Source organism: Leucoraja erinacea, chromosome 6 (genome assembly GCF_028641065.1).
Source record: "Leucoraja erinacea ecotype New England chromosome 6, Leri_hhj_1, whole genome shotgun sequence".
Lineage (NCBI taxonomy): Eukaryota > Metazoa > Chordata > Chondrichthyes > Rajiformes > Rajidae > Leucoraja > Leucoraja erinaceus.
The window spans coordinates 11,229,733-11,255,993 of NC_073382.1; the positions used below are offsets into that span (position 1 = coordinate 11,229,733).

General features: G+C 42.8%; 1 protein-coding gene across 1 annotated transcript in view; it reads left to right on the forward strand.

The window, feature by feature from the left end:
- Nucleotides 1–3,825: 3,825 nt before the first annotated feature.
- tubgcp3 (tubulin, gamma complex associated protein 3) overlaps nt 3,826–26,261 on the forward strand; it is an 83,471-nt gene continuing 61,035 nt past the window's right edge. The window contains exons 1-6 of the mRNA XM_055636607.1: nt 3,826–3,984; nt 13,349–13,456; nt 13,739–13,806; nt 18,906–18,983; nt 20,722–20,936; nt 23,379–23,548. Of these exons, the coding sequence (XP_055492582.1) occupies nt 3,909–3,984; nt 13,349–13,456; nt 13,739–13,806; nt 18,906–18,983; nt 20,722–20,936; nt 23,379–23,548 (715 nt within the window). The 5' untranslated portion in view covers nt 3,826–3,908. The remainder of the gene's footprint in view (nt 3,985–13,348; nt 13,457–13,738; nt 13,807–18,905; nt 18,984–20,721; nt 20,937–23,378; nt 23,549–26,261) is intronic.

Consider the following 26,261-nt stretch of genomic DNA (forward strand, 5'->3'; position numbering starts at 1 on the left):
CATTTACTGAAGGGTCGCAACCCAAAATGTCAACTATCCATGTTCACTAGAGATGCTGCATGTCATGCTGAGTTACTCCAGTACTGCCCATTTACTCATTTTCATTTAATACTGTCATCTAACAAAATTCTATTAGATTCATCTTGAAAATTTCAGGTGATCCAGTATCAGGCTAGTGCACCATTACAAGATTCTGAAATGTTAATAATTTGTCAGGGTATAAATCCAATGTTGGGGTTGGTGGCTTGATTGAATTGGTGGTGTTATGAAGTTGTAGGAGAGATACATTTGGGATTGAGAGAGGAATGCTAGGTTTTATGCCTCATTACTGCTCCATTGGTGGTGGAATTGGGCAGCAAAAACACTTACCCCAGCTATCTTGTGAATGAGGGGATTAAGGCAATAAAATTCTAAATTCGATTCTTATGATTATATCACTATTAAACAAAGGTACTTAGAACAGCAGACAAGGGAGCCTGTTGCTGGGATCTTGGCAGTGAATCGCTTTCGGTTAAATGAAAACCAAATCACATGTTGTCAAAGTTTGCTATTTGTTTTGTGGGCTTTTAATATCATTTGGGAGTCTCCTTTCAAAATAATATCTTGTTTGAGTAATTTCCTCAAAGATGGGATAAGACTGCATATATTTTTCTGCATGATTAATCCCATCCTTATGCAAAAGAAAGTTGGAGAAAGAAGAATGGCGGAAACATGAGAATCCAGGTTGATGAGGGAACACTATAGAACAGTTGGATACTATTTTGGATACCAAATCACCAAATTGCAAGGGTGAAGGTTAATTGCTCATGCCATTGTGCTTCTACAGTACAAAATACACAGATGTCACTGAAGCCCTTCTAACTCCAGGACAACCTGCAAAATAAAGAGGCTTTCTGATAATGTTCATGTGATAGGAGCAGAATTAGGTCATTTAGACCATCAAGTACTCCGCCATTCAATCACGGCTGATCTATTTTTCCCTCTTTTTAGGACTCCAAAAATATGTTATTATTTTTGACTTTGTATACATGGTTTTAAAAAAAATTGATTAGCATAACAAGAAATTTTCTGAACAATTCACCTGAAGGCAAGAGGAAATGAAACAGCAAAGATAACCCATTTTTTAGTTTCCGATTAGTTGTTCAAGCAACCTCGAGCAAAGATTGAAATATTACCTAAGCTGCACAGAAGCTAGTTCTTAAATAAGATTCCATTGTGATTGGTTATGCAACAGCAGACCGGTAAATGGCTTTGCAGCTTTCTTGTTCTGCTCCATTCTGCCCTCTGCTGACTCCAATCATAAGCTACAGGCGTTTACAGATGTCCCACTGTTCTATTTCCGTTGGTGGAGAGAATAAGTAAGTAAAGCCAGTTGCACTGATAGTTTTGCTGCTTTCTCAGAAACTATATGCTGTTTTTTGTCACTGATTTACCCAGCTACCATCTTAAGGGTGAATATCTGTGGAATTGAGTCCGTCAGGCAGCCTGTGGCCAAGAATATCAGACTTATGTCTAATGCCTTTGGACGTAGGCTGAACTATTTTTGAGGCACACTTAGGTCGTGTTAATAATTGATCACAGAACATTACAACACAGAAGACCATTTAACCCATTGTATTAACCTTGCTCTTTTGAAGGCAAATACAATTTGTATTAGACAGGAACTCGCTCAAGTTGACTGGAGAGTCAAGAATCAAAAGTATTTTATTGTCTGTCCCAAAATGGAACTATGGAATTCTTAATTGCAGCAGCACAAGAGATATGTAAACCTATTACCCTGAAAAACCCATAATAAACAAATAAATGCAATATAAATTAAAAGAAACACAAATAAACAATAGTAGTGCAAAGTCAAAAATATGTTCCCAAGTCTATATAGTTCAGAGCTTATTTGCAGGTTGTAGTGTTAAATAGCATGATGGTTGCAGGGAAGCAGCTGCTCCTGAACCTGGATGTTACAGTTTTCAGGCTCCTATACTTTCTTCCCGATGGCAGGAGTGAAATGAGAGTGTGGCCAGGGTGGGTGTGGGTCTCTGATGATGCTGGCTGCCCTTTTGAGGCAGCAACTCGTGGTGGCGCATGATTACTCAAAGTAGAGATGGACAACATGTTTCAAAGTGGAGATGGATAACATGTCTCAACAACATGTTACAAAGCTCTTGATCTACATCCCTTGTGCCTTCTCGCCGCAGCTCCAGGAACCAAATGGCCTTTTGTTGCTCCAATTGTTTCAGTTGTCTTCAGGTTGTGAAGACGATTAATTATAACAAGTTGGCCGTCGGTGGGTGCCGCCGAGAGAACAAAGAGGGGCCCGGCCTGTAGGGGGCCGAGAACAAATGGTGACCATTGGAATTACATTGAACACTTTGTAACCTTGTTGCACCCTTTACATGGCAACCTTTTGCATACTTTGTGCATGGCATGTGACATGTCACATGTGATAATAAAGTATCATTCAATCATTTAGTCATTTTAACAATTCCAACAACTTAGTTCATAATAGGTAATACTTACAATAGGTAACTACAATACTGTCCGAGATATATTTTCTCGGGCTGCTAGCTGATGCTGAAAAATTGTTCCGACTTGCGTTCTCGGAAGTTTTTTTTAAAAATCGCGGGACAATTTAATCGCTGGAGTAAAATAAAAAAGCGACTTCTAACGCCATCAACGCCGACAACGGGACGGATCTCACGTAGGGGACAAAAGATAAGGTAAGTCGTTTATATTACACATAAAACTTGCTTCTTAGGATGACTTTAATCAAAATTTTAATTGGCGATTATGTAAATATACGAAGTGGCAGTGTTTTCCCTGCTGATATGGGGTTCAAATTCACTGCAAACCGCAACATTCCAATCGATCGCATTCCACAAAAACCCACTCGCAAGATGATTAAAATGCCCATTAATTTACGGGAATTAAACATTAAATTCCTTCCATTTGGCCTATAAATTCATGACAAAGATTTAAAAATCATGTTATATTGTGAATTATTGGATGAATGTTATTTGGACACTTAGGCTATTTAAAAATGTTAATCTTTTCTTAAGAAATGGATAGATGTTTAGATCTTGTAATTGAATTTTTTTATTAGCTACAATTAGGTAACTAACTAATTATATGCTTTAACTTCAAGTAATTTAAGTAAGATTGTTTCATATTTGTTTCAGAATGCTCCAATCTATAATAACTGAAAATTTCTTTCAGTTCTCTTAAATTTTAAGAAAGTTATCGGCTTTTAAATGTTCTCGATCACAGCTTTTGTGTTCAGTCAATGAAAAAGCAATAGGGAACAAGATGCCAATTTCCGAGTATGAAAATGGCCATAACTTTTTTAATACAGAAGATATGAAAGTGAATTAGGTGTCAAATTAAATATTTTTATGCTTTATCTGATGGGATAAATTAAAGACTTGATTTTTTAAATCTCAAAATTTTGTAACATTGCTACCTTGCCCGAGTCATTTTTCTAGCATTTTCTCTCGCGGGCATGAGGCATTCTACATTTTATTTACCCCTTGACTCCGTTTTTCCATCTCCTTTTAATCCATGACCGGTTCCAATCCGTTGAACCTCTTGTCATTAAATTTCCTTCAACGAGCGCGAGTCCTCCACGCGCCTTACGTGCGCGCCCCCACCACACGCCGTGCGCGCCCCCACCACACGCCGTGCGCGCCCCCACCACACGCCGTGCGCGCCCCCACCACACGCCGTGCGCGCCCCCACCACACGCCGTGCGCGCCCCCCCCCCCCCCCCGCCGGCCCACACACACGTCGTGCGTGCGTCCCCGCCCCCCAGTTGCGGGTCGTCCTCCGGAAGCGGAAATGCAAATTTCCGCAAGAGTTCGCGGGCTCGGAACAAAAATGGCGCTGCCGGAGCGGGAGAACCGTTAGGCGGGGGAGTGATGGCGAGCGTGGATCACAAGTCGCCGAACCTGCTGCTGCAGAGCCTGTGTTGCCGGATCCTTGGCCGCAACGAGGGTGAGTAGTATCGAGGCGTGGAACCGGTTGCTGCGGACACCCATAGACCAGACCGAAACTCTGGCGAAGGGAGGGAGTGGAGGAGACTGAATGAATTGGTGTTGTTTCTGACTCAACATGTTTTGCTTTTAGTTGCATCCAGCACTGGTGATGAAGGGATTGTTTTGCCATGTTATGGTGAAAAAAAGCAACAATTGTAGCATATTGTAGGTTCAAATCCATTGAAGAGATTTTGCTGATGCAAATTATTATCCCTTGAACGCACTACAGTAAACAGTACTGTCAACGATCTTTCAATTGAAATGTCAAACTTGCCTGATCTACTTGCTGAGGCCCTAAAGATGCCCATGCTGCTTTGGTAAGAACAGAGCAGTTATTCCTGGTGCTTTGAGAAATATCGTACCAGAGGCAACATCATTAAATCATCTGCACTAGTTAATATACATGTGTTTCTTTTGTAACACACTTTTTTGAACTTTTAATGGCCTAGGTTAACAATCCAGATATGTGACTTAATTCCTGTTATGTTAACAGTAGATTTCAAATTAATATAGAAGAAAAGAAAACTCAGTAATGGTTATCCTGACAGTTCTCAATTATGAAACCTAATTTTGGTCATATGTTTCTAACCTAATATGTTTCAGGCTTAATGTGTTGGAGTTTTAACTACCCTTTGAAATGGCCTCTTGGGGTTATCTAAGTGCATCAGGATCTATAGCAACAAAGACATTGGAGACTATGAAGAAGGCGATGTGCATTTTTCCTTTCATTTTGTTGGTTACATAGAAACATAGAAACATAGAAATTAGGTGCAGGAGTAGGCCATTTGGCCCTTCGAGCCTGCACCGCCATTCAATATGATCATGGCTGATCATCCAACTCAGTATCCCGTACCTGCCTTCTCTCCATACCCCCTGATCCCCTTAGCCACAAGGGCCACATCTAACTCGCTCTTAAATATAGCCAATGAACTGGCCTCAACTACCCTCTGTGGCAGAGAGTTCCAGAGATTCACCACTCTCTATGTGAAAAAAGTTCTTCTCATCTCGGTTTTAAAGGATTTCCCCCTTATCCTTAAGCTGTGACCCCTTGTCCTGGACTTCCCTAACATCGGGAACAATCTTCCTGCACCTAGCCTGTCCAACCCCTTAAGAATTTTGTAAGTTTCTATAAGATCCCCTCTCAATCTTCTAAATTCTAGACAGTATAAACCAAGTCGATCCAGTCTTTCTTCATAAGACAGTCCTGACATCCCAGGAATCAGTCTGGTGAACCGTCTCTGCACTCCCTCTATGGCAAAGGAGTTACAGGAGTTGAGACATGATATTCCAACAATACACAACGTAGTGATGCTGTTGTTCTGGCCACCTAGCTATAGGAAGGATGTCATTAAGCTGGAAATTGTGCGGTGACTAGTGGCGTGCCTTAGGGTTCCGGGCTGGGTCCATTACTGTTTGTCATCTTACTACTCAGGAGACACTTGCTAGGCTGAGACTTTTCTCCCCCTGGTTGAGAGGTGACCTTATAGATGTTTATAAATTTAAGAGATGCATAAATAAGATAAATAGTCAGTCTTTTTTTCAGGTAGTAGAGTCTAAAACCAGAGGGCTTGGTTTAAGGTGAGAGAGGAAAGTTTTAAAAGGGATCTGATAGGCAACTTTTTAACTCGGGGTGGTGGGTACATAATGAGTTGCTAGAGGAAGCTGTACAGCTGGATATTATTACAGTGTGTAAAATACATTTAGACAAGTATATGGATAGAAAAGGTGTAGAGAGATGCAGGTAAATAAGATGATCTCAAGTAGTGCTCAAGCGATCAGCCTGGACATAGAAACATAGAAATTAGGTGCAGGAGTAGGCCATTCGGCCCTTCGAGCCTGCACCGCCATTCAATTAGATTCTCTCCATACCCCCTGATCCCCTTAGCCACAAGGGCCACATCTAACTCCCTCTTAAATATAGCCAATGAACTGGCCTCAACTACCCTCTGTGGCAGAGAGTTCCAGAGATTCACCACCTGGACGAATTGGGCTAAAGGCTTATTTCCGTGCTGTATAATTAGTCATGGAGTCATGCAGCATGAAACAGGCCTTTTGGCCCAACTCATCCATGCTGACCAAGATGCCCATCTATGCGAGTCCCATTTGTCCATGTTTGACCTATATTTCTCTATACCTTTCCTATTCAAGTACCTGTCCAAGTGCCTTTTAAATATTGTTATTGGGCTTAGCTCGATTACTTCCTCTTGCAGCCCATTCCCCAACCCTGGGGGAAAAGGTTGTGTGCATTCTCACAATGTCCCTCATAACTTTAGACACCCATAAGATCACCCCTCAGTTTCCATGGAATAAAGTCATCGCATGCCCAATCTCTCCATTTAATCAAGTCCTGACAACAAATTCTATGACTAATTATCATTGAATTGTATCATAATATTTATGTCAAAACAGAATAAAAAAAGACTATAGACAAAATAAATAAGGATGTAAAACAACCTGGACATCAATTTGGATATGGCAAAGTGCCCTTTGAAGTCATTGTTTCCAGTCTCCTCAGAACATTTGGGGATTAGTGTCAAGGTTAGGAGATCAGTCTCACAGAATAGTAAAAAAACAAAAAAACTGGCAGTCATCCTTATAGCTATACCATACACACACTGTCAGATCCCTCTATTGTAGTCCTAGGTAAAACTTGGTCCACTGTCTAAGCATACGTTGTACAATACAATGCAATACAATACAATACCGTTTATTGTCATTTGAACCTCAAATGAAGTTCAACCAAAATTTTGATTTCTGCAGTCATACAACAAGAAAAAAAAAAACCAAGACGCACAATTTACACGAACATCCATCACAGTGAATCTCCTCCTCACTGTGATGGAAGGCAAAGTTTGATGGAAGTAGAGTTTGCAGTACAATAATATGTAGGTGAGAAGGGTTACACTCAACATTAGTTGTGTTGAGGTTTTATGGTGTTGGGTGTTACATGGGGCATGCAAAAAAAATTCTCTTGATGTCAAGCATCAAGAGTGTTTAATTATCATAATTACTGAAACAGAACAATGAAATTCTTACTTGCAACAGCACAATAGACAATAGGTGCAGGAGTAGGCCATTTGGCCCTTCGAGCCAGCACCGCCATTCAATGTGATCATGGCTGATCATCCCCAATAAGTACACCATTCCTGCCTTCTCTCCATATCCCCTGACTGCTATTTTTAAGAGCCCTATCCAGCTCTCGAAAGCATCCAGAGAACCTGCCTCCACCGCCCTCTGAGGCAGAGAATTCCACCGATTCACCACTCTCTGTGAGAAAAAATGTTTCCTTGTCTCCGTTCTAAATGGCTTACTCCTTGTTCTTAAACTGTGGCCCCTGGTTCTGGACTCCCCCAACATCGGGAACATGTCTCCTGCCTCTAGTGTGTCCAAGCCCTTAACAATCTTATATGTTTCAATGAGATCCCTCTCACCCTTCTAAACTCCAACATGTATAAGCCCAGCTGCTCCATTCTCTCAGCATATGACAGTCCCGCCACCCCGGGAATTAACCTTGTAAACCTACGCTGCACTCCCTCAATAGCAAGAATGTCTTTCCTCAAATTAGGGGACCAGAACTGCACACAATACTCCAGGTGTGGTCTCACTAGGGCTCTGCACAACTGCAGAAGGACCTCTTTGTTCGTATATTCGATTCCTCTTATAAAGGCCAACATGCCATTTACTTTCTTCACTGCCTGCTGTACCTGCATGGTTACTTTCATAGACTGATGTACAAGGACCCCCAGATCCCGTTGTACTTTCCCTTTTCCCAACTTGACGCCATTTAGATAGTAATCTGCCTTCCTGTCTTTGCTCCCAAAGTGGATAACCTCACATTTATCTGCATTAAACTTCATCTGCCATGCACCTGCCCACTCCCCCAACCTGTCCAAGTCACCCTGCACTCTCATAGCATCCTCCTCACAGTTCACACTGCCACCCAGCTTTGTGTCATCTGCAAATTTGCTAACAGGATTGTAAACACAGTATTCATTTACTGTCAGCTGATAGTTCTATATTCCTCCCTATTGAATAACATTTGGAAGGAAAATTGAGTACCGGATAAAACTAAAACAGAAAATACTGGATATACTTAACAGGTCAGGCTGCAATTTTGGGAAGAAAAACAATAGTCGACTTTTCAGGTTTGAAATCCATTGCCAGAATTGGAAAGGAGGTAAAATAAGCTTGTGAAGCTGCAGTAAGGATGACGATGGTGGGATGTCCCTGAGAGGGTAATGGGAAAATCAGTAAACAGCAAACCTACCTGGTTAATGAGTGAGGGGGTCAAATAGAAGAAAGAACCTAGATAAATGTGGCAGTTGCAAAATTCGCAGCAGGAGCACAAGCCTGGCTGATCAGCCTGAACATATCTTCCAACCTGAGAGAGAAATAAAACCTGAGCTGATATTATATGTGGATGACCTAGAATTCAAGTTATTTGAAATCACCATTGAGGCGAAAAGGTGACCTGCCCAGTTGTAAAATGAGGTGCATTTCCTCAAGTTGATTTGGGCATCACTGTGACAGTACGAGAGGCCACAGACTGATAGGTGAGAGTGGATGTGGAGTTAAAATGTATTGCAATTAAGAAAACAAAAGCCTGCTAATATTATAAAAGCCTGTAACAAAATTAAGGTATTTAATTGCAAAAGTATGGGGATAGTATTGAATGGGAGTTATTCCAGTGCCCATGAAAACAATTCATACTGCATTTAAAATCCATAGTTGTTAGCATTGTTCTGTAAATAACTAAGTGGATTAAAAATGAGACATCATCTAATTTTGCAGTGATGTAGTTAAGAGCATATATGCAACTCAAAGTAGATCCTAATTGAGCTAGATTATACAGTGCCCTCCATAATGTTTGGGCCAAAGATCCATCGTTTATTTATTTGCCTCTGTACTCCATAATTTGAGATTTGTAATATAAAAAATCATAAGTGCACATTAAAGTGCAGTCAGATTTTAATAAACGCCATTTTTATACAGTTTAGTTTCACCATGTAGAAATTACAACAATGTTTGTACATAGTCCCCCCCCATTTCAGGGCGCCATAATGTTTGGCACACAGCAATGGCATGTAAATGAAAGTAGTCATGTTTAGTATTTTGTTGCATATCCTTTGTATGCAATGACTGCTTGAAGTCTGCGATTCATGAACATCACCAGTTGCTGGGTGTCTTCTCTGGTGATGCTCTGCCAGGCCTGTATTGCAATCATCTTTAGTTTATGCTTGTTTTGAGGGCTAGTCCCCTTCAGTTTTCTCTTCAGCATATAAAAGACATGCTCAATTGGGTTCAGATTGACTTGGCCACTCAAGAAGACCACATTTTTGCTTTGAAAAACTCCTTTGCTGCTTAAGCAGTATGTTTGGGATCATTGTCTTGCTGTAGAATGAACCGCCTGCCAATGAGTTTTGAGGTATTTGTTTGAACTTGAGCAGACACTTTTTCACACAGTTGTGAGTCTGTGGAATTCTCTGCCTCAGCGGGATGGTGGAGGCAGGTTCTCTGGATACTTTCAAGAGAGAGCTAGAAAGATAGCGATACTTTCAGGAGATACTGGGAGAAGGCAGGAACAGGGTGCTGATTGTGGATGATCAGCCATGATCACATTGAATGGCGGTGCTGGCACGAAGGGCCGAATGGCCTACTCCTGCACCTATTGCCTATTGTCAGATAGCATGTGTCTAAACACCTCAGAATTAATTATGCTACTACCATCAGTAGTTGTATCATCAATGAATGTGTTGGACCACTTTCTGTTTACAGGTATTAATGCAACCTGCTGGATGTTCAGGTTCCTACAGCTTTGAGTTACCCTTCCTGTTAGGCAGGATGTTATCATAAACCAGGAAGTCCAGCTCGGGGAGAGTAACGCATGGTGCAGACTGTAATTCCAGCGCACAATCTAATGCCATCCTTCCGCCCCAGTTTGTTAGACGCATTGTCTTTTCACTGTACTGGACTCGCCGAATGTCCCTATCCAGCTATCTAGCAAGTTAAACAGTTGAATACAGTAAAGAATCAACGACATCTCGTGTCTACGGGTCTTTATTGGATTAATTGTTTAACTTGCTAGATAGCTGGATAGGGACATTCAGCGAGTCCAGTACAATGAAGATAAGTGAGCCAGTACCTTCAGCAATAGAAAATAAACAATAGATTTCAAGCACCGCCATTCAATGTGAACATGGCTGATCATCCACAATCAGTTCCTGCCTTCTCCCAGTATCTCCTGGCCACTATCTTTAAGAGCCCTATCTAACTCTCTTGAAAGTATCCAGAGAACCTGCTTCCATCGTCCCTCTGTGTAGATTGGTGGCTCATGCTATGAGTCATGCATTTGTAGTTACGCCCACTATCTTGTTAACGTCGCCGTCTGCTGCATTCTGTTAGTCTTAAAGTGAACTCTCAAGTGAGAAGTTGTATTGCTGGTTCCTAATAAACTCTATATAACCTGACCTGGTGTGAGGCCACTGTTATTATAAGAGCCACAAATCAACATGGTGTCAGAATTCATCGACACCCTTCAATTGATTATATTGTTTTTATCTTGGTTTTTAATTTTTTTTTATTGTGGTTATGGCTGCTGCTCTCAGGAAGCCGGTGGTCTTTGTGTTTGATGCAGATCTTGCAGAGCGATGGCGTGTATTTGAGGAAGATTTCTCAATCTACATTGATGCAGCGTGTCCAGCTGCTACTCCTGCTCTCGGTGTATCACTCCTCCTTAACTTGGCAGGCACTGAAGCTGCCCGACGTGTCAGAAGATTTCACTATGCTGGAGTTGATGCTAATGGTGTACAGACTCCAGCAGAGTCTGACAGTGAGCCTGAATGCCTCCTACGTAAATTCTGACAACTATGTGTTACAAATTAATGTGAGCATTGAACGACATAAATTTTTCTCAATGTCAAAAACAAGGAGAACCTGTCAAGCTATATGTCAGTGCACTGAAGCATGTCGCTAGTCGATGCGATTTCAGAGAAATGAAACATAGTTTAATAAAAGACCGCTTAATACATGGCATATTGAATGATAAACTATTGCGATGAATTGTTATGAGAAGTTGGCCTGACCTTAGAAGCTGTCAAAAACCGCTATTGTATAGCTGAATTAACCAATGCGCACCTTAAAACGCTAACATGTTCTGCTGCTCGTGAAGTCAATGCAGCCAGTGTGTCTAATCAAATTACTGCTCGCCCGTTCCAGGGGCCAGATAACAGCCCAAGATGGATTGCTAATTGCTTTAATTGTGGAGGTTCACACACTGCAGTTCGCGACCAGTGCCCTGCATATGGAAAGCTCTGTAGATTTTGCAATAAAATAAATCATTTTGCGAAATGCTACAGGTCACGAAACAACAGATTTCAATTGAGACCGTCCAAGCTCCGAGTTCACACAAACAGATGGTGACAGCACAGAGATTAATGTGCATGCTTTGTCTGGCTCGGCCTCCAAACTGGATCCCAAGGTCGGATTGCTCATTAACGGCAAAACACTTTATTTTAGGATAGAAAGCGGCGCTCGTTGCAATGCAATTTTGATGGCTGTCTTCCAACAGCTGCAAAACACAGAAACTCTAACTCAGACAACTGCATCACTTATCTCGTTTAATGGTGACACCACTATTCTCATAGCATCTTCCTCACAGTTCACACTGCCACCCAGCTTTGTGTCATCTGCAAATTTGCTATTGCATATAATGTTATTTTGAATCTCTTCATCCAAATCATTGATGTATCTTGTAAATAGCTGCGGTCCCAGCACCAAGCCTTGCGGTTCCCCACTCGTCACTGCCTGCCATTCTGAACATTCTGACTAACAATGGCAGTCAGTTCACCAGCCAACAATTCAGAGAGTTTGCCAGACGCTGGAATTTTCACCACATCACTAGCAGCCCTGAATATCCATAATCTAACGGGCTGGCTAAACGGGCAGTCAGAAGTGCAAAACAACTCATGGAGCGCTCACAGGGCTAAATCTGACATATTCCTGGATTTGCTCAACTTACGCAACATTTCCCGTGATCTTGCCACGGGTTCACCTGCTCAACAATTATTGTCAAGGCAGACCCGTACCTCACTGCCCGTAGCAGAGCAAATGTTAATTCCGCATGTCTTTCCACCTGAGGAAGTTCAATCCAGGGTGCAACAGAAGCTGGACGTTCAGAAGAAATGGTTCGACAAGACGAGTAAGCCCCTGCCGCCATTGACCAAAGGACTGGTGGTTCGCGTACAGACTGACAAAGACCATGACCGTATTGGGGCGGTTTCTGGTCCCGCCCCGGAGCCAAGCTCGTACATTGTTAGAGCCGATGGCGGCGCCTACCGACGCAACAGGCAACATCTTCTGCCTGTGAAGGAGCCAATCCCTCCTTATTATCCGGATCGTACAAATTCATTTCAATCTGCATCTAGTGACTCTTGCATGCTCTTGATAGCACAACAATCCATGCCTGCGACAGTTCCTCTGTCTTCCACCTTCGCCTGCGCCACAGTCTCCTGCTTCGACTACAGAGGCGTTGGTCCACTCCCCCACGGCGGTGAAGTCGCCTGCTCTTTCCCTGGAGAAAAAGAATGGAGATGGCCTCTATCGTACACGTGCCGGTCGTGTGTGTAGGCCGGTCGTGAAGTATCCGGACCATGTTTGCCTTTCCACCAGTCTCATCGGTTGTGATACATTGTTATTGATTCTTTAAGAGGGGGGATATAGATTAGTGGCTCATGCTATGAGTCATGCATTTGTAGTTACTCCCACTACGCGGTCTGCTGCATTCGATTATTCTTAGAAGTGAACTCAAGTGAGAGGTTGTATTGCTGGTTCCTAATAAACTCTATATAACCTGACCTGGTGTGAGGCCACTGTTATTATAAGGGCCACAAATCAACAATCTGAGGCAGAGAATTCCACAGACTCCAGCAGCTCTCAGTGAAAAAGTGTCTGCTCAAACAAATGCCTCAAAAGTCATCTCCCTTGATTCCGCTGTTTCATGTGCAGAAATATTAATGGTTTTGAGATGAAAGCGAGGATGTAAACTGCTTTATTTTGAATGGTTAAACATTTGGAATCTACATTTTATTCTGTTTCCCTTTCTAAAATGTTTTTATTATTTGAGAACATTTGCTACATGATAGCATTAAAAAAAAAACCCTCAACTTCGTATTATGATGCTAAAATGTAAAATATAAAGGACACGAAATGCATTACAATCTGTATCATTCAGACTCTGATCAGGATCTTTCTTTCTTGGATTCATTTGGCCAGGATTTTTCTTATCAGACCTGTGTATCTGAAATTGTCTCTAATTGTGTTTACAGCTGATGTGGCTCAACAGTTTCAGTATGCTGTGCGAGTTATTGGAAGCAATTTTGCTCCCACTGTGGAACGGGATGAATTTCTTGTGGCTGAAAAAATCAAGAAAGAAAGTAAGTTTGTTCTCTTACCAACTCTGTAACGTAGACAAATATCTGTATTAAATATAGTAGAAAGAAGAGAAAAAAATGTTCAACTGAAATCACAATACTTGTTACTTTCCACCAAATTTCTTCACAAATCTTAGTTTTTGTGTCAGTGAAATGTGGATAACTTCTTGAAAATCCACATTTCTTCACAGAATTGAAGTGGGATACATGGCTTTACTGGTGTACAAACTTGAATGTGAAACTCTTATTGTGTTCATGCTATCTTTTATAATGGTTCTTTTGCAGTGGTGAGGCAGAGAAGGGAGACCGATGCAGCTTTATTTTCAGAACTTCACCGTAAGCTGCAATCGCAGGTAAGAAAAAATAAAGTTTAATGGAATAAAATTAAAAGTCATAGCTCCTTTTTCTGTGCATGTAAATCTAACTCCCGATGTTTCAACTCTTTTTGAATTTTGAGATTAGGTATGTGGGAAATTATACCTGTAAATATGTACTCTGCCATTTCTACTCATGTTTGACATTAATCAGCAATAAGGCTAATGGCTAAGAGGGACTCTGGCAAGGGACCCAAATGAGTCAAGGTGCCAGGGAATATGTAAAAGGTTGGAGCTCTTTAACCAGAACTGCCGCCGCGACGTCAACCGCCTCAACTTCTCCACTCCCTTGTCTCACTCTAATCTTTCCCCCTCTGAACGCACTGCCATTGAATCACCCCGCAAAAACCCAGATTGGGTCATCAAACCAGCCGACAAGGGAGGTGCCGTGGTAGTCTGGCGCGTCGATCTCTACAAAGCTGAGGCCATGCGCCAACTCTCGGACACCTCCTCCTACTTACCCTTGGACCATGACCCCACTGACGAGCACCAGGCCACCATTTCTAGCAGCATCACCGACTTCATCAATTCCCACGCCCTGCCCGACCAAGCTTCCAACCTCATCGTTCCCCAGCCCCGCACGGCCCGTTTTTACCTTCTCCCCAAAATCCACAAACCCGGCTCTCCCGGCAGAACCATTGTCTCTGCATGTTCGTGCCCCACCGAACTCATCTCCACATACCTTGACTCCATCCTATCCCCCTTGGTCAAATCCCTTCCCACCTATGTTCTAGACACCTCAGACACTCTCCGCCGCCTCCACGCATTCCACTCTCTAGGCCCTCACCCCCTCATCTTCACCATGGATGTCAAGTCACTATACACCTCCATCCCCCACCAGGATGGCCTCAAAGCCCTCCGGTTCTTCCTCGACCAGAGGAGCAACCTATACCAAGCCACTGACACTCTCCTCCGCTTAGCGGAGTTGGTCCTCACCCTCAACAACTTTACATTTGACTCCTCCCATTTCCTCCAAACACAAGGCGTAGCTATGGGCGCACGCATGGGCCCCAGCTACGCCTGCCTCTTTGTCGGGTACGTTGAACAATCCTTGTTCAATACGTACCAGGGCCCCATCCCCGACCTCTATCTCCGTTACATTGACGACTGCTTTGGGGCCACCTCCTGCACCTACACACAACTGACTGACTTCATCCACTTCACCACCAACTTCCACCCGGCACTCCAATACACCTGGACCATTTCCGACACTTCCCTACCATTCCTTGACCTCACCATCTCCATCGCAGGGGACAGACTCCTGACCGACATACATTACAAACCCACTGACTCACATGGCTATCTGGACTACACGTCTTCCCACCCTGCCCCCTATAAAGACTCCATCCCCTACTCCCAATTCCTCCGCCTACGCCGCATCTGTTCCCAGGATGAGACATTCCATACCAGGGCATCGGAAATGTCCTCGTTCTTCAGGGAACGGGGATTCACCTCCGCCACCATAGATGAAGCTCACACCAGGGTCTCATCCATACCCCGTAACACTGCTCTCTCTCCCCATCCCCGCACTCGCAACAAGGGCAGAGTCCCTCTGGTCCTCACCTTTTACTCCACCAGCCGGCAAATACAACACATAATCCTCCGCCATTTCCGCCACCTCCAACGTGACCCCACCACTCGCCACATTTTCCCATCTCCCCCCATGTCTGCCTTCTGCAAAGACCGCTCCCTCCGCAACTCCCTTGTCAATTCTTCCCTTCCCTCCCGCACCACCCCCTCCCCGGGCACTTTCCGTTGCAACCGCAAGAAATGCAACACCTGTCCCTTCACCTCCCCCCTCGACTCCATTCAAGGACCCAAGCAATCGTTCCAGGTGCGACAAAGGTTCACCTGCATCTCCTCCAACCTCATCTACTGCATCCGCTGCTCTAGGTGTCAGCTGATTTACATCGGGGAGACTAAGCGTAGGTTGGGCGATCGTTTCGCCGAACACCTCCGCTCAGTCCGCAATAACCAACCTGACCTCCCGGTGGCTCAGCACTTCAACTCCCCCTCCCATTCCCAATCCGACCTCTCTGTCCTGGGTATCCTCCATTGCCAGAGTGAGCAACAGCGGAAATTGGAGGAACAGCACCTCATATTCCGCCTGGGGACCTTGCATCCGGATGGCATTAACATTGAATGCTCCCAATTTTGCTAGCCCTTGCTGTCTCCTCCCCTTCCTTGACCCTCTAGCTGTCTCCTCCCACCCTCCCATCCGCCCGCCCTCGGGCTCCTCCTCCCCTTTTCCTTCCTTCTCCCCCCCACCCCCCATCAGTCTGAAGAAGGGTTTTGGCCCAAAACGTCGCCTATTTCCTTCGCTCCATAGATGCTGCTGCACCCGCTGAGTTTCTCCAGCAATTTTGTGTACCTTCGATCTTCCAGCATCTGCAGTTCCTTCTTGAACAATATGTAAAAGGTGATCCTTTCCTGTCCCACTGTTTCTAATTGATAGGAAAACCAAAAGGAAAAGGATGTCTGTTGGAATATTAAACGGTCTATAATTCCAAGGTTTTTCTTCGAAACCAATCCTTAATGGGCCTGTCCCACTTAAGCGATTTTTCAGTGGACTGCCGGCGACTGTCAAGTTTTCTGTTTTCCCTTTCTAAAATGTTTTTATTATTTGAGAACATTTGCTACATGATAGCATTTAAAAAAAAACTCAACTTTGTTTCGCGCGCGCACACACACACAAACCCCCACACACCGCTATTAACAGGAAGGTTAAGACGGCTAGCACAGTGTACGGTAAGTACTTTAAAGGAGGGGGGGGGGAGAAGGAGTGGAGACAACTTTTAATTAGCCAGAAATACACAGCTGTGGAGTTCGGTGGGCATTTAACATTACCGGTCGTTTATCCTTGGTTCCGAAAACTCGTGCTTACGTTTTTTTTCCCCCAATGAGCTAATAAAAATGACCGGTCAGCAAAGGCGATTAACTAAAACTACCTACGTCTACCTATAGCCACATGATGACCCTACTACAACTGCACCTACTACTACTACAGGATTATCGATTTTCTCCATGTTGAAAATTTTGCGGCGACCATACTGAGGCCGCAACTGGTTCCCAGAATACAGGAACGCCTCGCGACCATGAAGGAGACTCACCAGAGACCACCAGCGAACATGTGGCGATCATGTTGCGAGCGTAGAATCTCCTGCCCTCACCTAAAAAGTCACCTAAGTGGGACGGGCACATAAATAAAAGCATAACATTCGCCAACTTCACCCGTTGCTTCCGATTATGCATATATATCTGACAGGGCTCCTGCAATTTCTTCCCGAGCTCCCAATGGTGTTCTTGGGTATACCTAGTCAACCTTCAGAAGGTAGACAAAAATGCTGGAGAAACTCAAAGGGTGAGGCAGCATCTATGGAGCGAAATAATAGGTGATGTTTCGGGTCAAGACCCTTCTTCAGACTAATGTGAAGGAGGGGGGGCGGGAAGAAGAAAGGAAGAGGCAGAGACAGTAGGCTGTGGGAGAGCTGGGAAGGGGAGGGGATGGAGGGAGGGAGAAAGCAAGGACTACCTGAAATTGGAGGTCAATGTTCAAATCTACCTTCATGTGTTTTTGGACATCATGCACATTCTTGACTCTTATCCTCAGGCCATCCTCTTTAACTTGCCTGAGTTCCCTAGTCTTAATGTCTGTCTTTATTGTCAAAACAGAGGAGTGATATTCATTGAAGCCTTCGCCATTTCTTGCAGCTCCAACACAGATGAGGGGTCTTATTCTCTCTGTGGTTATTTTTCCCTTAATGTACATAAAAACTCCTTGGACTTTCCTTAATCATCACTGCTAAGCATGTTCCCTTTTGGCCCTCCCGATTTCCTGAAGTATACTGTGTGCCTTATAATCATGCAGGTATGCACTTGATCCCACCTGCTTGTACCTATACCATATCTCCCTTGTTCTGAGCAGAGTTGTAATATCTTTTGTTATTCCGGGTTTTTTCTACCAGCCATGACCTTCACTTTAACTGGAACATGCAGACCTTGAACTTTGGCTATTTCACTTTTAAAGACCTCCCACTGCTGGAGGTCCCTTTGCCCGCATCATTGGATGATCCCTCACTAATGTCATCTCGGACTACTGAAATTATTTCTTATTTAATCAAAATATGCTAATCTCTCTTTCCTTCACCATTGATCCCTGTAACATCTGCACCCTAAGGCCAGTCCTGTCCCTCCCTTGGCCATGTTTCCAGAAAAGCTATGATACCCCAGTCCCCTTCTCCCATCCATGCCCCGAGTTAATTTGTCTGTCAATCATGGATTGGTTCCACAATTTTTCTTCTACTATTAACTGGGTAAGTTAATTCAAAGACCAGATATCAGGTTTCTGTTCCACAAAAGAGTAATGTAATTCTTGCCTATCCTTGTCTTCAATCAATACTGTTTACCCTTGTGTTTATGAATCTTGCAGAGCTACATATTTCCCTCCTCCCTACCATGCTCCACATCCTTAGCTAATTTATCAAACGCAAGCTGCTGGTGTTTTTTTAATTCCACTGATCACCCCCATATCCCTTGAATGCGTAAAGAGCAATTGGTACCTTGGGAGAATTAATTGTCATAATGATGCACTTTCAGCATGTAGGAAGATTGTTTCCGATGTTGGGGAAGTCCAGGACAAGGGGTCACAGCTTAAGGATAAGGGGGAAATCCTTTAAAACAAAGATGAGGAGAACTTTTTTCACACAGAGAGTGGTGAATCTCTGGAACTCTCTGCCACAGAGGGTAGTTGAGGCCAGTTCATTGGCTATATTTAAGAGGGAGTTAGATGTGGCCCTTGTGGGCAAGGGGATCAGAGGGTATGGAGAGAAGGCAGGTACGGGATACTGAGTTGGATGATCAGCCATGATCATATTGAATGGCGGTGCAGGCTCGAAGGGCCGAATGGCCTACTCCTGCACCTAATTTCTATGTTTCTATGTAGAAAATCGCCTTTAACTATCTGTGCTTGTCTAAATAATTCTGCTTTTTTTTTCATCTTTTACGATGACATGCTTTGTGTTGTATTATAGTTGTGGAAATATGATTTGAGATCATAACTATGTACTTCTCACATATAGGGTATAATCAAAAACAGATGGGCTGTACTCTATCTCCTGCTCAGCCTCAGCGAGGATCCACGTAAACCCCTGAGCAAGGTATCAAGGGAAGAATTATTGATTGTTTAATTATTCCTGATTGGGTCTGATTATATTGTTTTATGCTCCTCCTACGATACTGGTTTAGCCTAACTGTAATTTAGAAACTGAAACTATTCATCATAATACAGGCTTGATCCAATCTTTTTTTGCATGTTTAAGAGAAACACTTTCTTTCTATTTGGTCGTAATTACTAAAAATCAAAGCTGTGATGTGTTTTTTGTGGCCTTATTGGTTTGCAGCGGCATTTTCAATGATTTCTGTCTCTGTACTCTCTTCATCAACCCAAAGTAGAACACCTGTTTTGTAGGCAGTGGGTACGTCTTTTAAAAAAAAAATGAACTAACATTTGTCAAACATATGCTCTAAGTGTAGTTTTGTTTTGCTGCTCTTGGGTAGGACTGGAAAGCTGTTCCTAAGCCACCCTAATAGAGGATATTACTAGCTAGCTAGCTAGCTAGATATTGCAGTAAACCCTTATTATAACAGACCATAGTAGGTAGGGAATGGTGTCCGTTAATGCCGATTGTCCACTATTACCGAGTAAGGTATTATCATTGTATGTAGTTGAAACAAAGAACTGCGGATGATGGTTAATACACAAAAGGGCACAAAGTGCTGGAGTAACCCATTCTCAGGCAACATCTCTAGAGAACATGGATATCTGATATTGGGACCCTTTTTCAGATTGAATCAGCCTGTTGAGTTGCTCCAGCAGTTTGTGTCATTTCACCTTATAAATTGACACCAATGGTGCTGGTCTGCACCAGTGCCCTTCTTCACCAGTTACCACATGGTCCCATGATGTTGCAGCTCACGATATAGTCCTTGACCGTCAGCCTTTTCATCTGGCCGCCAATATGTGGAGTTCCCTCCCCCTTACCTGCTGCCGCTTCTTCCTGTTAGCCATCTCTTTGTCTGCTCCACTGCCGACATCTTCCAGTGTGGAGTACGTTGGTATCTCTGGGGGTGGGGGGGAGGGGGGCTGGGGAGAGGGGATGGGGGTGGGTGAGGGGGGGGATGGGGTGAGGAATCCGAGTGGACGGTGCGACCAGCGAAGTAGGAGGAGAGCCGACAAAGCAATGATCAAAGTGAAGAAGTGGCAACTGGTGCGAGCGAGGGAGGCCCACTGTGACCAAGTGCGTCCTGGCGGTGGCCTGAAGAAAGCAATGTACCCAGGGGCTACAACATGAGCCACGGCAACAGCTGTGTCAAACAGATCATGCACTGAGTGAAGAAGGGCTTGCTGGTGCTCCTTGCGATCTGTGGTCAGCGTCAGAGGCTGGTGCGAGCCGGGGGTAGCATTGGCAAATTTTGTTGTTATTTTTTTTGTTTTAGAGAGTCAGCGCGGAAACGGGCCCTTCGGCCCACCGAGTCCGCACAGTTTAATGATCCCCTCACAATAATATACACTAGGGACAATTTGCACTTATACCAAACCAATTAACCTACAAACCTGTACGTTTTTGGAATGTGGGAGGAAACCAAACCCGAGCCTCTGGCGCTGCAAGCACTGTAAGGCAGTAACTTTACCGTTATGCTACCGTGCCGTCCTGTCCACTAAAACCAAAATCCCTTATAAAGGGGTACGTTAAAATGAGGGTTCTACAGTACACAAATATTTATTGTAAGCTTCAAGTACTGGGATGTGTCGTAGCTCTTGTCGTTGGATTTAAATTGGCTTTTTAAAAAATGTTTTATATTCATTATCTAAGCTTCGTTGTTGTGCTTTTCTAGGTTGCTAATTATGCAGCATTATTTGCTCAAGCATTGCCAAGGGATGCACATTCTACTCCTTACTACTACTCCAGACCACAGTCTCTCCCTTTAACTTATTCTGACAGGGCTCCTTCGTCTCAAAGTGCTGGGAGCATGGGAAGTAGTGGAGTTGGTAGCATTAGTGTATATGGGGTAAATGGACCAACTCCAACCCCTCAGTCCTTATTACCAGGGTAAGTTGTCTTCTGTTCTCTAACTTACAGGTAAAATGAATGTAAAATTAATGCATTACTTTGGGATCATTTCTGATGCGGTGAAGGCAGCTGCATATGACTCGAGTTCTATTTTCTTTGTACAGACGAAACTCTCCAATTTGTTGCTCTTTCAGACTTCACTCTAGTGTTTCTGTAGAGTGAAGGGCATTCCCTGCTGACTCAGAATTCAAAGTTTAAAATTCTTTGTTGGCTGTCCATATGAATACACTAGATGACACTGAAGTGGTTGGTATTGTAGATTGTGAAAAATTACAGCAGGAACTTGATTAGTTTGGGTAAGTGGGCTGAGGAATGGTTAATGGCCTTTGACATAGATAAGTGCGAGGTGTTGAATTTTGGGAAGTCAACCTAGGGCAGGACCTTCACAGGGAATGGTATGGACCTAGTGCAGAGGGACCTAGGAGTGCAGATACATAGTTCCTTGAAAGTGACGACCACATAGGTCGAGAAGGCTTTCGGTACATTGGCCTTCATAGTATTATATTTGAGTTGAGTTGTTATGCTATAGTTGCACAACATGTTGATGAGGCTGCATTTGGAGCACTGTGTTCATTTTTAGTCACCTTTTTCTCAGAAGGATATTCTAAAGCTGAAAAGAGTGCAGTGAAGACTTCTGAGGATATTGCCAGGACTAGAGAGCCTGAGATATAGGGCCAGGTTGGGCAGGCTAGGACTTTATTTATTGGAGCACAGGAGGCAGAGGGGTGATCTTATACATGTGTATAACAGCACGAGGGGAATAGACGGGATGAATGCACAGTCTTTTACCCAGAGTAGAGGAATGAAGAACCAGAGGACATGGGTTTAAGGTGAGGGGAAAGATTTAAAAGGGACACCTTTTATGGTGCGTATATGGAATGAGCTGCCAGCAGAGATAGTTGAGGCAGGAACTATAACAACATTTAAAAGGCATTTGGACAGGTACATGAATAGGGAAAGTTTAGAGAATAATGGGACAAACACAGGCAGGTGGGATGAGTGTAGATTGGGCATTTGGTCAGTTGGGCTGAAGGGCTTGATTCCGTGCTGCATGACTATGATTCCTTGAATACATTTGTCATGAAAAGACAATTTTTATGAATTTAGAGGTCCTGTTTGGTTCAACTTATACCCAAAATGTACAGTCAGCTATGGTAACAATTTACTAAGCAGAATAAGGCCATTTTGGTTACTGTGTTTATGGCGGTCAAAAACTCAGGTCTCTGGCCGAATTACACTACCAGCTCGTAGTCTATAGTTCTCTTTTGCCATTACAAGTGCTCAGTTAGATATGTTTTAATATGTTGAGGATTTTTGCCACCACTATCTTTTGAGCAGGAAGTTTTAGGCAACACCACTCTGGGTAATTTTTCTTTTCTCTCATAATTCTGTTGAAATCCAGATAATTACCTTACATTTATTTACCTTATGTTTGACCTCCCTGCTGTGGAAATATGTTCTTACTGTTCACTCTGAACAAACTTAACAATTTAAGGCTGTTCAACTAAACCTTAACTTAGAGTCGTTTGTTCAAACATCATCGGGTGTAACATCATCCCTGACAGCATCCTTATAAACAAAATGGTAAAACAAACTCAATTTGTAAATCTGAAATACAAACGCAAAATGATGGAAACGCTCAGTGGGTCAGGCAGAATCTGTGAAAAGAGAAAAAGAGTTAAAGTTTCAGATCCAAGATCCTTCTCAGACCTGAAATGTTAACTCTGTTTCTCTTTCCACAGGAGCTGCCTGAATGGCTGAGTTTTTACAGCATTTTCTAGCCTCAAAGAATTAAAGCAAGCTGCAGACGGCATGATGATCCTAGGTGACACTTTTATTTACTTTTTTTATTGTATTTTGGGGAAAATGTCTGGGTGGGAACAGCAGTTGTTGAAAAATTATTCATTGTTTGTATTGGGCTTTACTGACAAGGCCAGCATTTGATTATTCCCATTACCTTTGAGAAGGTGATGGTAAACTACTGCCTTGAACTGCTGTAGTCCTTCTAGTGAAAGTACTCCAAAATTGCTGTTGGGCAAGGAGTTGCAGGATTTAGAACCAGATGCAATGGAAGTTAAGATCATCTGTGATGTAGAGGAGTACCTACAGGTGGTGTTGTTTCCATGCTTCTCCTTGTCTTGGAGGTGGTCGTAGGACAGAGATGCTGTCAGTTTTGCCTGGATAAATAGCTGGAGTTCATCTTGATAGACATTGCAGCACAGGATACCCACTCAACTCCCAGTTTTTGAAATAGTGTCTGTATAATTCTTGTAATGTGGTCATCCAGTTGTTTTGACCGAGTTTTCTGTGTTGACTTCAGTGCATTCTAATCTACCTATAAATTACTAAAAAAATAAATGACATGCTTTAAACAAGTCAAATTATTACAAAATGTAATTTGTCATTTGCTTTCATTGCCAGACAAACATACCAATCTACAGCAACAGCAGATACAATGAGGCAGCAGTTAGGATCACGGCTTGCCTGGGCATTGTCTGCTGCTCAACCTTCATCGTTACCTACCTCAAAAGGCCTTCCTGGCTCTATCTCTCGCAATATGTCGAGACTGAGACGCGAAGGTGATCTTGCCTGTAAGTACTCATTAGGTTCTAACTTTTGTGGTCAGCAAGTTATGAGAGAAAGTTTTACAAAACCCTTTTATAGATTAACTGATCAGCGATTTTGCGGGATGGCCTTTTGTGCACATTGGCTTTAATGTTTTCTCCATACAGCAGTTTAAACAATCCTTTATTGTCTGTAAACTTCTAATAGGGGTACTTGCAAGTGGAGAGTAAGTGTGGTTAGTCGAACATAGGCTTGGCGGCCTCTTGTGTAAAATGGAAGAACATTTTCCCTTTGACAATAATTCATATATCGTAATTGCTGTTTGGTGGCCTAATTTTTATTTGCAATGTGCTCATAATGTAATACCACTGACTTTTGATTAATTAGATCAGCAGTTGATAATTTATGCAACGTATCAGGAAGGTCCACCCTGTTAAGCTTTGGTTTTATTAAATATTTTGTTTGCAACATTGATAAATTGATTGGCCTGAGCACAAGTCTCTCGATTTAATGATGTCAAGAAATTATTTTCTCACTTCAAGCTCCAATCTCTGAATACAAAACACATGATTGCCTGGCTTAGTGTGCTATTACTTGTACAGTCTAAAGGCACAATATTACTCACAACTGAGGGAATGCTTCCAATGCCTCAAGGAATCCAAGCAGTGAAAGAGTTTAAGACGTAGCATTGGGAAGGGATAAGAAAGTGCATAAAATTGTCAACAGATTGAATAGCAGAGAGTAAGAGTGAACATTTCGGGTTGATGAACTGCTTTCATCATGCAGGTTATCAACCTGAAATAGAACTCTGCTTCTATCTTTATACAGTGCTCTCCATAATGTTTGGGACAAAGACCCATCATTTATTTATTTGCCTCTGTACTCCACAATTTAAGATTTGTAATAGAAAAAAAATCACATGTGGTTAAAGTGCACATTGTCAGATTTTATTAAAGGGTCTTTTTATACATTTTGGTTTCACCATGCAGAAATTACAGCTATGTTTATACGTAGTACCCCCCATTTCATGGTGTAGTGGCCATTTGGCCTGTTTTGCATGTCATTGAGGATGACATGTGCCTTTAAATTTTAGACTGCCCGTTATATTGTGGGTGGGATTTATGACGTGTTTTTGGGCGTGTTTGGAGCTTAGAGGCTTACGCAGAAGTTTAGTTTTTATATTCGTTTGGAGAGCCATGGGGAAGGTTAACCCTTCTACCATGTAAGATCATGTGAGGTCATGTGGATCTCGCAGTGTTACGGAGACATGAGGAGTTTACTAATGTCTAGAGTAATAAGCTGGAATTCGAAGAAGATTGTAGTAACGAGTCGGAAGAAACTTGGATGTTTTCTATCTGCACTGTTTTCTATCAACAATTTGTTCATCAAAAGACGATTTATTCATCAAAAGACTGTTTTGAAGCTGTATCTGAGAATAAGCTCTGAAGGTCTCGGTGAGTGAGCTTGAATGTGTTTAGAAGACACCCCTTTCAACCATGCTCATCCAAATAACGGCTAGGGTGCTAATTAAGTGAAAGATATGATAATCTGCCGCTACATAGGGCACAATAATGTTTGGGACATATGGCTTCACAGTTTTTTGTAATTGCTCTAAAATGCCCCCTTAATGCAGGTATAAGAGAGTTCTCAGCACCTAGTCTTTCCATCACCTTTGGAAACTTTTATTGCTATTTATCAACATGAGGACCAAAGTTGTGCCAATGAAAGTCAAGGAAGCTATTATGAGACTGAGAAAGATGCATAAAACTGTTAACATCAGCCAAACCTTAGGCTTGCCAAAATCAACTGTTTGGAACATCATTCAGAAGAAAGAGAGCACTGGTGAGCTTACTAATCGCAAAGGGACTGGCAGGCCATGGCAGACGCCCACAGTTGATGACAGACAAATTCTCTCTATAATAAAGAAAAATCCCCAAATACCTGTCCGACAGTTCAGAAACACTCTTCAGGAGTCGGGTGTGGATTTGTCAATGCCCCCTGTCCGCAGAAGACTTCATGAACAGAAATACAGAGGCTACATTGCAAGATGCAAACCACTGGTTAGCCGGAAAAATAGGATGGCCAGAATACAGATTGCCAAGAAATATTTAAAAGAGCAACCAGAGTTCTGGAAAAAGGTCTTGTGGACAGATGAGATGAAGATTAACTTATATCAGAGTGAAGGCAAAAGCAAAGTATGGAGGAGAGAAGGAACTGCCCAAGATTCAAAGCATACCATCTCATCTGAAACACGGTGGTGGGGGTGTTATGGCCTGGGCATGTATGGCTGCTGAAGGTACTGGCTCACTTATCTTCATTGACGATACAACTGCTGATGGTAGTAGCATAATGAATTTTGAAGTATATAGATACATCCTATCTGCTCAAGTTCAAACAAATGCCTCAAAACTCTTTGGCTGACGGTTCATTCTGCGGTACGGCAATGATCCCAAACCTACTGCTAAAGCAACAAAAGAGTTTTTCAAAGCTTAAAAAATTGTCAATTTTTGAATGGCCGTCAATAACCCGATCTGAACCCAATTGAGCATGCCTTATATATGCTGAAGAGAAAACTGAAGGGGACTATCCTCCAAAACAAGCATAAGCTAAAGTGGCTGCAATACAGGCCTGGCAGAGAAGATACACAGCAACTGGTAATGTCCATGAATCGCAGACTAAAAGCAGTCATTGCATGCAAAGGAAATGTAACAAAATACTAAACATGACTACTTTCATTTA